General features: G+C 35.2%; 1 protein-coding gene across 2 annotated transcripts in view; it reads left to right on the top strand.

Moving 5' to 3' along the window:
* The window catches only part of LOC116776537 (ankyrin repeat domain-containing protein 50), a 36,477-nt gene that overhangs the window by 6,883 nt on the left and 14,130 nt on the right, over positions 1–15,464 (top strand). For both annotated transcript variants that reach the window (XM_061525539.1, XM_061525538.1), the window contains exons 2-15: positions 6,842–7,387; positions 8,186–8,316; positions 8,604–8,777; positions 9,128–9,246; positions 9,506–9,609; positions 9,694–9,785; positions 10,397–10,509; positions 10,786–11,455; positions 11,856–11,978; positions 13,158–13,257; positions 13,580–13,679; positions 13,864–13,986; positions 14,639–14,772; positions 15,250–15,408. In XM_061525539.1, the coding sequence (XP_061381523.1) occupies positions 7,038–7,387; positions 8,186–8,316; positions 8,604–8,777; positions 9,128–9,246; positions 9,506–9,609; positions 9,694–9,785; positions 10,397–10,509; positions 10,786–11,455; positions 11,856–11,978; positions 13,158–13,257; positions 13,580–13,679; positions 13,864–13,986; positions 14,639–14,772; positions 15,250–15,408 (2,492 nt within the window). In that variant the 5' untranslated portion in view covers positions 6,842–7,037. The remainder of the gene's footprint in view (positions 1–6,841; positions 7,388–8,185; positions 8,317–8,603; positions 8,778–9,127; positions 9,247–9,505; positions 9,610–9,693; positions 9,786–10,396; positions 10,510–10,785; positions 11,456–11,855; positions 11,979–13,157; positions 13,258–13,579; positions 13,680–13,863; positions 13,987–14,638; positions 14,773–15,249; positions 15,409–15,464) is intronic.

Genomic DNA, 15,464 nt, shown 5'->3' with positions numbered 1-15,464 from the left:
GACAGACTCTCCGATTATCGCGAGTCACCTGAATAGTTCTGGTCACTATCACATACAATATTCTCTACAAAATCATCTAACGTCCGGTGCAAATAACATTAAAATCGGTATTGACTTACAAAGAATTATTTTTTCTTATAATATTTTTTTTTATTAGAAAATTACACACATATTATATTATATAGGATAAAATCAATGCATATCTAAACTTTATCCATAAAAAATAATTAAAACGACGGAACACATATTTTATGCTATGCTATCGCAAATGTTACGAAAACAATTGGATAAAATAGTTTTGAAAACGATTTTATAATCGAGTTACGGTATCCATGTTGGAAAATTCATTTTCCTCGTTCAACAGCGTTACAAAGTTCGGCGGAACGGGAAGTTACGAAGTTGCGATAGTTCCACAGGCGGAGTTGAAAGTTCCGTCGGACTATCCGCGTTAAAAAAGTTTTTTTTTACATTCATTCGTTTCTGTTTTACACTTAGTTTAATATTTTTATTTCAATTTTATCCATATTATATCAGAACTTAGCAATTTTTGTATGATTGGCTTTTAACATTAAGACTGCGTTCTTTGTACGTATTGTCTTTTCAATATCAAAGAATGCAGCCGATGGAAGAATAGAGGCAAAAATACTTTTGTTTCAGAGAATCTCTTGGACATGTTTTATGCACAGTTTTTAATTATTATATAATCACAAAAATATAACTTAAATCGTAAGTGTTGGTTTAAAATAGCAACATTGATTGTTTTGGTAGAACTTTTGATGAAAGATTTTGTATGTATGTTCGTGAAACATTAACGCGAAAACGGCTTAACCGATTTTAATAAAACTTTTACAGTTATGTAATTTAGACATCAGAGTAAGGTATGATAATGTATAAAAAAAATTAGTGTTGCTACAGCATTAAGGTTTAACAGACGTATTGTGTATGAGGTCGCGAGTCACCGTAGATGTATCGCGTTTTTTATTTAATTTTACGTGAATTATATTGACACAGAATATTTAATACGGTTCCGTAACATATACGGAACTAATTCGTTTCATAATATAAAATCAAATCAACAAACAAACAAAAATTATCTTCCGTAATGTTACATTGAAAACTATTCATTGAAATAATTCAAGTTTATTGAACCGAACGAAAAAAAAGCAACAAAATTAAAATAGATTTTATGACAGACGGTGCAGATTGCACAAACTGTGTATGGTTGAAAGGAAGTACAAAATCAGGTTGAAAACCGTATTTAACTGACAATTAAATTATACTAGCTTTTTAAAAAAATAACGTTTATAATTTTATAAACAACAAAAACAAATATAAATTAATTTTTTTTATCGTAACATGAAATTTTAATGATAATAGTTTTAAGTCATTTAAATTTTAGACGCTAGCAGAGACGGCCATTTTATTTTATGACACCAAACTAAGTTTTGACTTTAGGTTAACATAATGAAATTTAAACAAATTGAAATATATTTTTATTTATAATAATAATGAAATTCACCTGCAATGCAATCCTTTTATGTTAAATATATTTTAGCATTCATTTCAAACACACATCCTCCATAGAAAAGTCCTCATTCAAATGAGTTAGTTGTATATATTATTTTTTATTCCGTCTACTAACCTGAATTGCAATAGAAGTTTAATCCGACTAAATTCTGTAGTTGCCATTTCTATACGAATCTGAAGCAACGAAATGCATTTTTATTTGTCCGCTTTATATTAACTTTGTTTATTATAACCCGATCGAGTTAAGGTGTAATCTTTTCAGTAGTTCCTATGTTCCTAATTATCCGACTTATTTCAATGGAACATATTTCTGTATATTTTTCATTTATTAAAGCGCGTTTTTTATTTGTTCGCATTATAAGGATCATGAACGAATTACGTCGAGGGGACATCTTCACTCAAGTCGCTTGGATTTTTTTTGTGTTGTTTTAAAAAAGACAGTTAAAATTTACTCTTGGCTAAAAAAGGAAATTTTGTAATAAGCATTCTCGAGTAATATTTTGGTTTTATTCTCTATCTTAACGTTCTTAAATTAACATGTTATTTTTATAGTTCAAATTAAAAAATATATTATTTTTCATAATATGTATTTATAATTTTTTTTTGTTATAAAACTTTAATAGACTGTACCCGTGTTTATTTAATTTCTTACAGTATTAGGATTGAATTCGTAGATAAAGATATTAAATTCGATTATATATTTTAATTAACAATATTGACAAAATGTAGATGTTTTTTTTTAATCTTACAGAACAAAATCCGTCTACATAATTTCTTCGACCAAAATATTCTAAAAGAAAAAATAAAAAGACATTTCCTAATGTATATATTTATGTATAAATATTAGTAAATTACTGAATACATCCGATCCGATCGATGCAATAGATTGCGTAACCGGAATCGAAGCTGCGACCTTGCGCTATCTTTGCACTGCGCTATTGTGTAATGCTCTACAACGCGAACACGTGAACCTGGACGTTTATCGAATGACAGAAATTTAAAAAAAAAACAATGACATTTTTTTTATATTTCGGATGAATGTGTCATTGTAAGCTTCGACTTTACGCTGTATTTTATTTTAATTTTTATGTTTTGAATGATATTTTATGAAGGTAGGGTAATGAGAAATGAAATGGATTTTTAAGTATCTAATGAAAAACTAATAATAATTTAAGGCGAGTGTACTAAAAGATATGACGTGTTATAAGGGCCAAAGATAATATTAATTGGTGCGAAATGTTATGTCGTGTTATAAATAAATAAGTAAAAAAAAATCTTTAAGTGATTTATCATAATACAATTAAGCCAACCTCCATCGTGTAGTTTCCATTATACGTGACATTGGCTGAATGTAATGTGCACGTTTTCTCATATGAAGGCCACAATTTACAAAATTATGTATCTTTCTATTAGGTAGAATATATATACATATATATAAAGTACTACTGTACGTTTGTATGTCATTGAACTCCTTAACGGCTGGACCGATTTAAATTATTTTTTTGTATGTCCCTGTATGGCGTCCCAGATGGTTTAGATTCACTAACCGTCCCGACAGATGTCGCTACAGTCTATATGTAGGTTATTTAATATGAAAAGCCTGTAACGTATGTATAGTTTTAACACACTTTATGCTTTTGTATCTGAGTGTAACTCTGATGTTCACGGACAGAGTCACCTACAAAAACCATTAGTATATATATATATATATATATAATATTAAGGACAGACGCTCCTAATCTTTACATAATAGTATATCAAGCGTCACCTAGCTCATTTGATTGTAATTCAAACTTGCGATATTTTAAAAAATTTCTTTCAAAATCTCGTATTTTCAATCATCGATCAGTTTTACAAACGCGCAATGAATCAACCCCGGTAATAATATAAAAGTCGTATAAATATTGTATTAAAACTAGTAATATTTTATACTGTAGCCTTTTTTTTTAACTACTTAGTCCCGAGTGTTCGGTCACTTTGCAGCGACTTAATATTAGAAAAATATTAAATCTTATCAACACTCCTTCTATGTTAAATATTTTTTTTATATAAATTTTCTGTCTCAAACATATATACTAAATAAATTCGGTTATTTTATAATTTATTAACTAGAAGTCTCCACACTGCGTCTGAACCCAAGCGTACATCCAGATATAATCTTCGATTTTTTTCATAAAAAACCCAAATCTTTACAATAATTTGTTTCAAAGCCATAATAATTTTATTATAACGAAATTATTGAGATGTAAGTAAATATTTAAAACCTTATACTGTTAAACTATGACATGAAAGCGTCTATCTTATAGCAACAAATACTGGCTTTGTCCTGCACTTTGTTCGTTTGAACTACATTTGTCTATCAGGGAAACGCTTTTTTTAATTTATTGATTTATATCACAAAGATCGCAGAAGTAATAAAAGAAATACAGTAACAGTATTGACCAACAATAACAGTATTGACAGGAAGTCAAAGAAAGACTAAGTCAATATATCTACTAAATTTGTTAATCAACGTTCAGCGCCATCTATCATCTGTGTCAAGACTTAATACAATTGTTGTGTTGGCACAAAATACGCGAAACTAAGATATATACTGTATCTTATTCTGATGTCCGACCTACGTTAATGGAAAGTTACATCGAAATCCGTCCAGCGTATAACGTGACAGCAACAAACATTCACACATTATTAAATTGTCATTGTTAGTTAGTTAATATAACTTATTTATCTAGAGATCTATCAAAATGAGTTCAATTATTTCTGTATCGCAGCCAAGAGTCCGCACGTAGCTTTGCGTTTATAATGTCAAGTGCATGACCGTTGGCATGAATATTTAAAAAGCTGGAACAACACCAAACGTAATATGTTAAAACCAGAATGTTTTTCATATTTTCTTTACAATATATATATATACAAACACACACATATATATATATGTGTGTGTGTGTATTTGTTTATGTTAATAAGATTCCTGTTATCCAAATTATATAAATCACCTAACACAGAATAATTTTAGTTTATAATTTTCTGTATACTTCATATTATATATTTTTTTTGTTGGCAACACTCGTAATATTGGTCAATATTATCAGTGTTACCATGTAAATCATTTCATTTATTTTAAACACTGTATTATATTGAAATAAATATATTTTATTTTAATTATTGTGAAAATACAATATCACATTTTCTAAAGACTTTCGCTTTGTGGTGTGATGGACTTTTTAACTAGTAAATGCACGCTACTCCCTTCGCATGGTTATTGGCATTAGCTTCAGAGAGAAACAAGAATTAATAATCATAGCTACTTAATATGATTTTGATATTTTAAGCCTCTGCTAGCGACATCTATTGCCTCTTACGTGACGTCATAATACACAATAATGGGGTAATTTATATTCCTTATTTATTATTATATTAATATGAAAAAATATATATTTTTAATTATAATAGTATGAAGTTCATTATAATGTGTGGGTAATATTAATTAACTGCCGTACACCGTGTGTCTGACCCAAATGTCTGTTCGAATGCATCTCCGGCTTCCAACTCTTGAATATATGATGAATGACTGCTGTGTGGGGTGAGGATCACACAGCCGGAGGGGTTTGAATTAATTACCACACGGACAACCGCATAGTATACATTTATGATATATATATTTATATGTATGGAATTAATATATCAAATAGAAAGTTAAATAAGTAATATCTTATTTATTAATATAATATTATTTTATCTTATGTTTTCAATCACTATTTTGTTTGCTTAAGGAATATTTTTTTATTATATATATTTACATAAAAATAAAGTATGGATATAAATAATTTTTTCTTATATTTACAAAAAACCTTATAACTACACTTACTTTTGTTGTAATCTCTAAAAGCTCTGTTCTATGCTGATATTATTTACTAGTTTTTGCCAGCGACTTCATCTTCGACTTGCGAACTCTGGTCCTCCTTAAAGGTGCTAAATAAGAAGATTTCGTATTTTATCAAACTATCTTATTTTCTTCTTCGATTGTATGCAAAAGTATCTTATGTCCTTTTCCTGGTTCTGAGCTATCTCTCTCGTTGTTGTGTCATAATTAGTGTAACACGACTTCCTTTTATAAAGATAAAATGTTTGTTTTTTAATTATGACGTGGAAAGTCTTTATTCTACAGTAAAAAAAAAATAGCAAATTTGAGAAAAAGTTTCTTCAGACAAAAATCAACTCTATTGCAAAGGAACACGTCGCATAATTCACATTCAAAGTTTTTTAACGTCCCCCGTATGATATTCAAATAAAAATTAATTCACGTAACGGAGACAAAGCGTTTTTTTTAATTCAGGACGTCCGGTAATTGAGTTGAGAGGTTTTGGAAAAAAAATCAACCTTATTTCAATAGCGTTAAGGTTTAAAAAAATTGTAAAAGCTCAAGTACTGTATTTATAAAAGGACCCTTACTGCTATATACTTAAGATACGAAAGACTCAGGAAGTAGTTACTCGGAAATCCACCTTATTTACTATGGAATAAGATATAACCCTAATAAATGACTTGTCTTTAATGTGGATTTCCTTAATTGAATTAGATTAAGATAGAGACAGATTTATATTTCTTACCCTTTCGTACTTATCAATGTTTAAAATATTTTCAAATGACATTTGTCTTGTGGCGCCAAAATTTTGTCGTCATGAAAAAGTCAAAGTTCCTATCCGTTAATGGAACTTATAAATTTTGATCTTGTTTATGTACATTTTTATTTAAATAAATACTTTTTTTTATATATTTTTATTTTATTTCTGATTTAAATTTTATTAGGATTTATGCGTGTTAGTCTTTGATATGTGATACGAATGATTAAAAAAAATAATTTTTGCGAAACTTGTAAGGAAAAGGCTAAATGGTTATTTTTAGTCTCGTGATACCTTTTTTTTTATAGATTCTGAGTGATCTTTTTCACCCTTTCAGTGTTGAATGGGTATTGAGAGCTGGGGTCGAGAAGCTATAGACCTGAATTGGGGTGTCGAATAGCTCACAGCTATTAAATCTCGTTGAAAACTATAAAAACCTAAAAAGAAATTCCAATTAATGACACAGATTAAAAAAATATTTATAGTGTGCTAGATCCGATCCGATTTAGGAATTATAGCTCCAAAGTTACAATGACTTTGTATAGGCTATAGTGGCTATATTTTACGTAATATATTATTTACCTTGAATTTAGTTTCCTCGATAACAAAGCTTTTTTATTAAATAAATTTAGTAGTATACCGGTAACCCGTATAGTTATTATTTTTTATTAATTGACGATTTTTTTTTCCAGTTGCCGGCAGACGATGTTTCAAACTTCACTATAATTTAATTCACAACTCAGAATCTCCCTCGAACCTCACGAATGTGATAAAAGAAATATTATTTTAATATAAAAATTATAAAAAAAAAAGAAATAATCTGGTTCCTCTAGTAATTAGTTCAAAAACCAAAGCACCCTATATATTTCTAACCAAAGCTAGTTTAAGATGTCGAACATGCCGATATACAGCCAAGTGGCGCCCAAGTATAGGACAAAAAACGCTAAAGGCAACTCCACGCGGGAGAATAGGGGTAATCCGAGAGAATTCGACCCCCTGAATTACAACCACGGGGGTAATATACAGCTTCTGAACGCGCCGATGGAGAGTAGAATTGAGAAACTAGAAAAGAGGGAATCGAGACGCAAAGAAGAGACCAGAGTAAGAAGAACACAGAACAGAAGTGACGCCAACGAGGGGAAGGTCGAAGCGTATTTGAGGCAGAACCAGGTCAGCATAAGGCAGCAGCAGAACAGACATTCCGCTGTCAGACACGCCGAACACCGGGTTAATTTACGGTTAGTAACTTTGTAATACTAAAACTAGCTTTTAGCTTTGGACTCTACGTCGTCGGCTTACGAACTAATTTGCTTCATTCAATTGGTTGCTGTTTTAGGTATTTATTAAACGAGGTTTCTATTCGTAAATGACGTGTACAGAATGTGTTTGTGTAAATCGAAATCAAATAGGATTATTTTCTACATCACCATACACGTACGAACGAACGATTGAACGAACGAACGAATGAACGAACGAGGGAATGAATGAAAGAAGGAATGAATGAAGGAAGGAAAGAACGAACGATCGAACGATTGAACGAACGAACGAATGATCGATTTCGATGTAAAAAAAAACGTTCAAAAACAGCATTAAGATCTTTAATTATGACACAAAAAATATATTATTTAATACCTGAATAATATTTGCATGTGAATGTTGATGTTCAATGACTTTTTTTGATTAATCTTTATTCGAACTCGTTATCTTCGGGGCATGTCGTCAGTTAACCAACTGAAATATCGTGATTAGTAATATGTATACATATAGTTATATATAATAATATTTTTGTTATATCTCAACTAAAAACCTAAATATGTCAGGAGTTCAACTATTATATATAGTAGAACTAATACTGTATATTTAAATCACAATTAGTTCAAAAAAGTACTCTGATGACGTCAACGTACTTAAGCTCTCGGTAGTTTGATGAGATCTCGTTGGATTCAGGAGGTCCTGGAATGGGTAACATTCAGATTTTGGGAACATCAGGCTCCAGGTGTGAGAGAGCTTCCAGAGTTATGATATAATAATTCCAGGTCACTCCCCCTGAACGAGATAACATCAAGACAGGAGCGTACTCCGACCGGCCACCGGGTATTCCCCGAGAGAGAGGTCTCCAGGGACACTAGACGACAGAGAGACAGGGAAAGAGACTTCGATTTTGATGGTAAATGTATTGATATGCGAATATTTATATTATAACAAACAAATGTATGGTCATAAAGGACAAAATTGCTGACAAGGAAATTTGTACTGAGTGTATGATGGATAAGCCAATAGATAATCTAAATAAAGCTTCTTAGTACTTAAATTTGTCAAAACAATTTTTTTGCAAAATTTATTATGTGTACACCATCAGGTATGGGCTAGTCCTACAAAAATCTATTTCAATATAAAGATATTTGTCGTGATTCTACAATGAGCGACATTTAGACAATGATTCTCAACTCCCAGGATCCCCGCTGAGTCCAATAGCTCGCGACAAGGACAGAGTGAAGAAGTCTTCAACCCGGGTGTCGGATGTGAGTGACAAGAGGAGGTTCTTCTGTAGGGAGTGGGTGTTCCAGAAGATAGCGCACTGCTTAGAACAACGAGCGGTCAGCAAGACTGCTGGAACCCTTATATTGGGTGAGAATTGAATAGACACTTACATATATAATATAATCATTAGACATCTGTACAGATTGGATTAATTGTTAGAATAAATAAAACGGTATGTCACTATCTGTGCTCTGATACTGCGCATGATATGATAATGATATGACACTGTCTTTATATCATGTATACGTAACTTACTATTAATTCTATAATATGAAATATATATATCATAGTCTCAATGATAATAACGAACCTACACCTGGGTCGCAAGTCCCAGGCACTGTTGAAGCTCCTCTCCCTGCATCATGGACCCGGCACCCGCACGGTGAATCCATGGAATGATGAGAGGTTTCGTCTCATTATAATACTTTATGCCCCAGGTGACGCTGGCAGTGGGAAGACTGCCTTATGTCAAGAGCTGAGCGCCCCGGGCACAGGTCCTCAGGCTAGACAACAGCGAGCGTTGAACAGGCGAATGCTCGCCAGACACTTTTTGCAGGTAGTGATCTGACTAATGAGGTGACATTGAGATGACAGCTGTCAGAGTTTTCGGGAGCTATTTGGCACATCAATTAAGAAGTTACTAAAATAATCAACAACATTTTTGTTAATTACAGTGATCTTATATATAATGTCAAGAAGTTCAACTTAGTCTAGACTACAGATCAGTCTAGACTAGGTTATAGTCTGCAGCTGATCATTGTTGTTCTGAGAAGTTTGTTTGAATGGAGAGTCCTATATCAGCTTATCTTCTCCAGGGTCCAGGAGACTGCAGCCAAAGACCTGGAGAATTCGTCCGTTCACTGGCGATGCAGATCCTTTCACATTCTGAACATGCAAAACCTGATGACAGATCAGATAGGTAATACACACACACACACACACACACAGACACACGAACACACGCATACAACATCTCCAACTTATCCCCGATGTAATTTTGCAGAAATTCCTTGGAAGACAATTTTGTTCAGCGGTTCCGTGATATGGGTGAGGATTGTGAGGAGAGCTCCAAACCACTGCTGGCTGATAGTGAAGGTTTGCAGATAAACAATTGACAAATGAGAACTAATATAGAATTATCTATATTTAGGTTTCTAACAAAATCATTAAAAAATATAGTTGTCTTATAAAACTAGTACTTAAGTAACAGTCAACAGTACAATCAGTAATGACATACCCAACCTTAACTAGAAAAAACTAATCATTATCTTAAACCAAAACACTTTAAATAAGTTAAATTCAATTTACAAAGACACAAGTCACGTCGATAAAATACTTTCCCGCGTAAAAGTCAGCAAACCAGATGTCATCGCTTTAACGTCACTTCGGGAATTTTAAGGATCGGTTCAAATTAAATGTATATATATATATATATATATATATATATATATATATATAAGTGAAAAGTAATATATATATATGTATGTATATAATACTTTTCATTGGTTCAAGCGGGAGAGGAACAGATCTTGCGTCATTATTTCTCTGTTCCTATAAAATTCACGTACAATCAATTATTTTTATTCTTATGATATATTGTATTAAAAACCTACATTTTTTTCCAAATAAACTACGTGTGACATTTTTGGGAATAGCATTGACCTTGAAATGTTTGTGGGATTTTTATTAACAAATTTTTTTTTCAGATCAACGCACAGACGAGGAGGAGACGAGCTCTAGACAGAGAACAGCGGACAGATTACACGAGAGAGAAGAGTATACAGATTGTATTAATGACGCCGAGCTCAGTGGACATATGGTGAGAGAGAGAGAGAGAGGAGAGTGAGAGAGAGGGAGTAGAATATATTGACTACATGAAACTAAAAATAAAGCTTGTACAAATAATAATAAGAGCCAAATTTCTTTGAAATGAGATTCATTAGTGTTAATCACGAACAAATTAGATTTAGTATGTCTCGTAGTAGTTTTGATATCGGAAAGAGAAATGATATTGTAGCATATATCAAATATTTTAGTAGCGACATCTCTTGTGATGTGAATGGAATGACGTCACTTAACGTGTTTGTGGTTACAGCTACCGGAAATACTGCCGAAGGCGGATGTGAAGCCAACGAATCCGTTCGTCAGCGACCAGAATGACCTCCGTCTATACGAGAACCACGAAAACTTGTTCCTCCGCAACATATCACAGCGACAGTCCAAAGAACTGCGGAATTCAAGACTTCTACGTCAAAGTTCTGAACCGCTCCAGGAGAAGAGACCTTCCGTGCTCCAGAAGAGTCTGTCGAACGATCAAGAAGAGAAGAAAGAGATGAACAGCCCGCCAAAATCAAGAATACCAGTCGCCAACTTCCGGTATCCGAATAAAAGTGGCCTACGTCCTGATAGTTCCCCGAAAAAGGATCCCAAAGAACTTCCCGAGTACCAGAACATAGTCCACGACGTTAAAGACGATCCGCAGACTGAAATGGAGCTACTTCTGGAGAAGAAGCGATCAGCGTCTGAAGAGGAACCGCCTCCGATCCCCAGCCTGCCCGTCAATCCCAGGACTTTGATAGCCAACGCCTACTACGAGAAGCTGTTATCGGAAACGGAAATCCAGCAGGCCTTGCTGCCCCAGAACCTGGACAAGAATCCCGATGAGTGCTTCAAGAAGGCCATTCTGTTTCCGTTACTGGAGATAGATCCACCTAAGCAGTGCTTGTTTTTACTTATTGACGCTATTGACGAGGGCGCCACTAATGGTAATTCAATATATATATATATACATACATAAACTGTCCGTATGGACAAGAAAGTGGAACTGTTATTTAATATTAATGTTTTAAATCTGACTATCGGCTATATGAATGTATTTATCAAGCGAATATTAAAAAATATATAATCTGTACGTCTCACTATAAACATTGGCACAATACAGACCATTATTTACACACACTATCATAGCAAGGCACCAAACACGACGTAGCCTTACAGCAGCATATAAAGATCACATCATAAGTTTGTATGAGGAACGCTGAGGATCCAGCATCATACGAGCGGGATTCAAATCTGGGACTTTGAACACCTCGAACTGGCTGTAGCGGGACACGAACTGCTGGACAGCAATTGATGTGGTATCAATCATGTGTGTATGTCTGTCAGACGGCGATGGCAGCGAGGGCAGCGTGGCCGGGGTGGTCGGCCGTCACCAACACCTGCTACCGCACTGGCTGCTGCTGGTGGCTACTGCGAGGAGACACTCTCGCCTGGCTAGGGTGTTCACCGGTATGTTTTCAACACCTGGATTGTTTAGCTAACATCTGGATTAGTTAGATTCCAGCTATAATCCACTGGCTTATTTATTCGTCTGTTGGTCTATTCTTATATGTTTTTATTAATATCCGCGCGCCGGCTTAAAGATCTGCTTGATTAGCAAATCGAGTATTGTAGAATGTTCCAGAATCTAGACATTGAGCGGCAGCGCCGTCTCGTGACGGCTGGGCGAACTATTAGCTATACACTTATTAGAACATTCCCATCGTTAATGTTTGTAAACAAGTAGAGACATCAACGAGAACGCTCCGGAATGTTCTAGAAATCGGAGCGTCCCTCGAGAGGCGACATACAAGCGATGCAAGCGACGTCACCCGCGGTTACTATACACTGAATATTAGTGTTTTCTGTTAGTTACAGATCGCAACTTTATTAAAACCATGTCTATCTAAAAGCTTAATACGTAAAATGTAGAATGGCAGTTTTACTGAACGCATGGAAGGATAGGTTAGTTGGTTGAAATGGGATTGCTTCATGCCAGAGGTTCCAGGTGTCCAGCACGTGTAGGTTCCAGGTGTCCAGCACGTGTAAATAATAATTTAAATCCATAACAATTTATTTATTTCATTGCTATATTCTTTGTACTGCTGGTATTTGGTTACCCTCCGTCGTCTATAATGAAAACTCTCAATACACCTACTAATATGCTGAATATGCAAATTAGTGAGGATGTTCGTTTCTCATTAACGTGGTATGCACTGAACGGATTTCGATGAAGCTTTCCAATAATATAGCTCATACATTAGATAAAGATATATCATATAATCTATATCTTAACTCCGTGTGGTTTCAACGAAAACATAACAGTTGTATGTAGTGTAAAGATTCAGACGATAGATGGCGCTGGCGGGTGACATGTGGAATGATTTTTATTTTTTCGTTAAATTCGAAGTTCTAAAATAGCAGCAGTATACTATAACGAGATCTGAGACTGTCGCGAGTATTCATTTAAACGTAACTAATATTTTTCGGATCACTACGCGTAGTTTATTATTTTAAAACACTACAAACTGATGAAAATGAGAATTTAGTCTCGAACGTGCGGACTACGTAGCTTTCAAAAGTAATGAAATACGCGAAGTAATCCGAGAATATTAGTGTCTGTGGTACTATAATATAATTTTTTTTAAGGTTTCCGTAAGATAACTTTGGATGAGCTGTGTCGAGCCCATGTGGCCGCGGACGTCCAGCGCTACGTGTTGGCTCGCCTGGACAACGAACCTAGACTAAGGTACGCGTCTGTGTGTCGGTTACTACTGGAACTGCTAAACCGATTTTCACGACATTTCACCCGAACGTTTCAGTGTGAAGTCAATTTGGTTAATATAACAAATATGAAGAAAGATAAATAAATTTTGTTTGAAATATCTCCAAAACCGCCGGATTATGTTGTATTAAACCTCCTCTGAAGTCTGATTTAGAAAAAAAAGCATAAACTATCGCTTGTAACACTAAACATTGTTTTAATAAGTACGCAGCAGCGTTAAAAATAAAACGCAGCGTTTCTAAAAAACGCAGACAAAAACGAGCGTTTAAATGTAATTCCTGCCCAGGGCGCGCGTGTCCAGCGACGCGGCGGCGGCGGCCTCGGCGGCGGCCGCCCTCGACCATCTCCGCATCAAGAGCGACGGATGCTTACTGTACCTCGAGAAGGTACCACTCATTGTATTGGAGCATATGGCTCAGTTCGGACAGCGGCGGCGCTGAGGAGCGAGCTGGATGTCCGATTTAAATTATTTTCAAATATACTGCAGTTTATGTGCATTATATATTATTAATGCAAAATAAAAAAAAAAAAAAATTCTCCATTTAAAAATGTCTGTTTTATACTCTGTAGGTGCTGGACGGTGTAGCCGACGGTTTTATAGCTCTGCGTGAAATAAGAGAGATCCCAGGTACACTCAACGGACTGTACTTGTGGCTCGCGCAGAGGCTGTTCCACGGACGCAGATTCAATAAGGTGTGTGACACACTCACGCGGAACACTCTTTGATTACGAAATAGTTAATTTTCATGTATATAATTTTATATTTGTCACTATCAGGCCTCACTGGACTTGGCTTAGTCTGGAACACTATCATCGTCCTCCCCGGTACAAAATATTGTCGACATTTACACCGAATGTCTATAGATCAATAAAATTTAAAAATTATCTATGACTTTCCTCCCTTCCCTAAAAAAAGGCTCTCAGTGAGCGTTGAGGCAGGCGACGTTTTTTTGCACGTGGGTTCCGTTTTCCGGCTTTAAAATTGTTTCTGATGATATCCACCCTAAATAACTGGTCTGTCGAGCGTAAAGACCTCCTCTCGATCGGACATTCGCTTGCCGACATCTCCGTGGGTGAATGACCCGAGTCCATAGCGTTTCGTTTCACTCAATGAATATTACTCTATCGTAGAGCTCCTCATCGTGTATGCTCTAAAGGCTAAGCGTCTGAAAGTTATTACCCTGAAGTGGCAAGTTCCTGCTTTGTGTACTTAATTAAATATTTTTTGTTAATTGAATACTAATCTGTACTTGAATGTTACCTCGTCTGCCAACAGATGGCAGTTTGTTTAATTTATATATATCTGATACTAAGTTAATTACCGTCTCCCGTCCTCGATGACAAGGTCCGGCTGGTGTTGGACGTGCTGCTGGCCGCTCGCTGCGGTGTGACTGAGGACATGCTGTACAAGTGTCTCCTCACTAAGGAGTACAGCGTCACCAGGGAGGACTTTAACAGACGGATGCATCTGTTGAGGAGGTACACGGAGTACTGTGACATATCTGAACCGACTGCGCTCACAAAAAGAGTGTTATGCGTGAAGCTCATAAGCGAAAAAAAAAACATTATTTTAATATTGCGACCGAACATCCTTAGTCGGTGACTGTACAAACATGACGTTTATATTGTAATGGACAGTCAGGCAGAAAACACTGACAAGGAAATGACATAGCACATACTCAACTAATACGATGACTGTGACTGTTTGTTTTTTTGCTCCTTAATGTGTTTGTTAGTATCGTATGCGAAAAATATTGAACCGATTACAATAAAGCTCACTGGGACACGCGACTCACATCCTAGACTGAAACATAGGCTGTGATTAATCAGCCGATACTTCTATATTTATTTCCAATTTTTGTCCAAGACCTACGCAGGGTATGTTAAACTTAGCCCTAACATACATTTTCCCCACCACACCAAACCCCCCCTCTAGTCCTCATCAATCGTGTCCAGGATAGTGTCCGTGGACCGCTCGACGGGCTTCGTGGCGATCTTCCACCGCTCCTTCTCCTCGTGGCTGGTGGACGTGAAGCACTGCACCCGGCGCTACTTGTGCGACGTCTCCGCGGGTCACGCCGCTCTCGCCATGCATTACACTCTAGAAGCCAGAAGGTATTTTATCCACTCGTTTTATTTAACTTCATATATATAACGTAATTATTTACGTG

Source organism: Danaus plexippus, chromosome 30, assembly GCF_018135715.1.
Source record: "Danaus plexippus chromosome 30, MEX_DaPlex, whole genome shotgun sequence".
Taxonomy (NCBI): Eukaryota; Metazoa; Arthropoda; class Insecta; order Lepidoptera; family Nymphalidae; genus Danaus; species Danaus plexippus.
The sequence above is the reverse complement of the archived record's forward strand: the minus strand, read 5'-3'. Positions and strand labels throughout refer to the sequence as shown.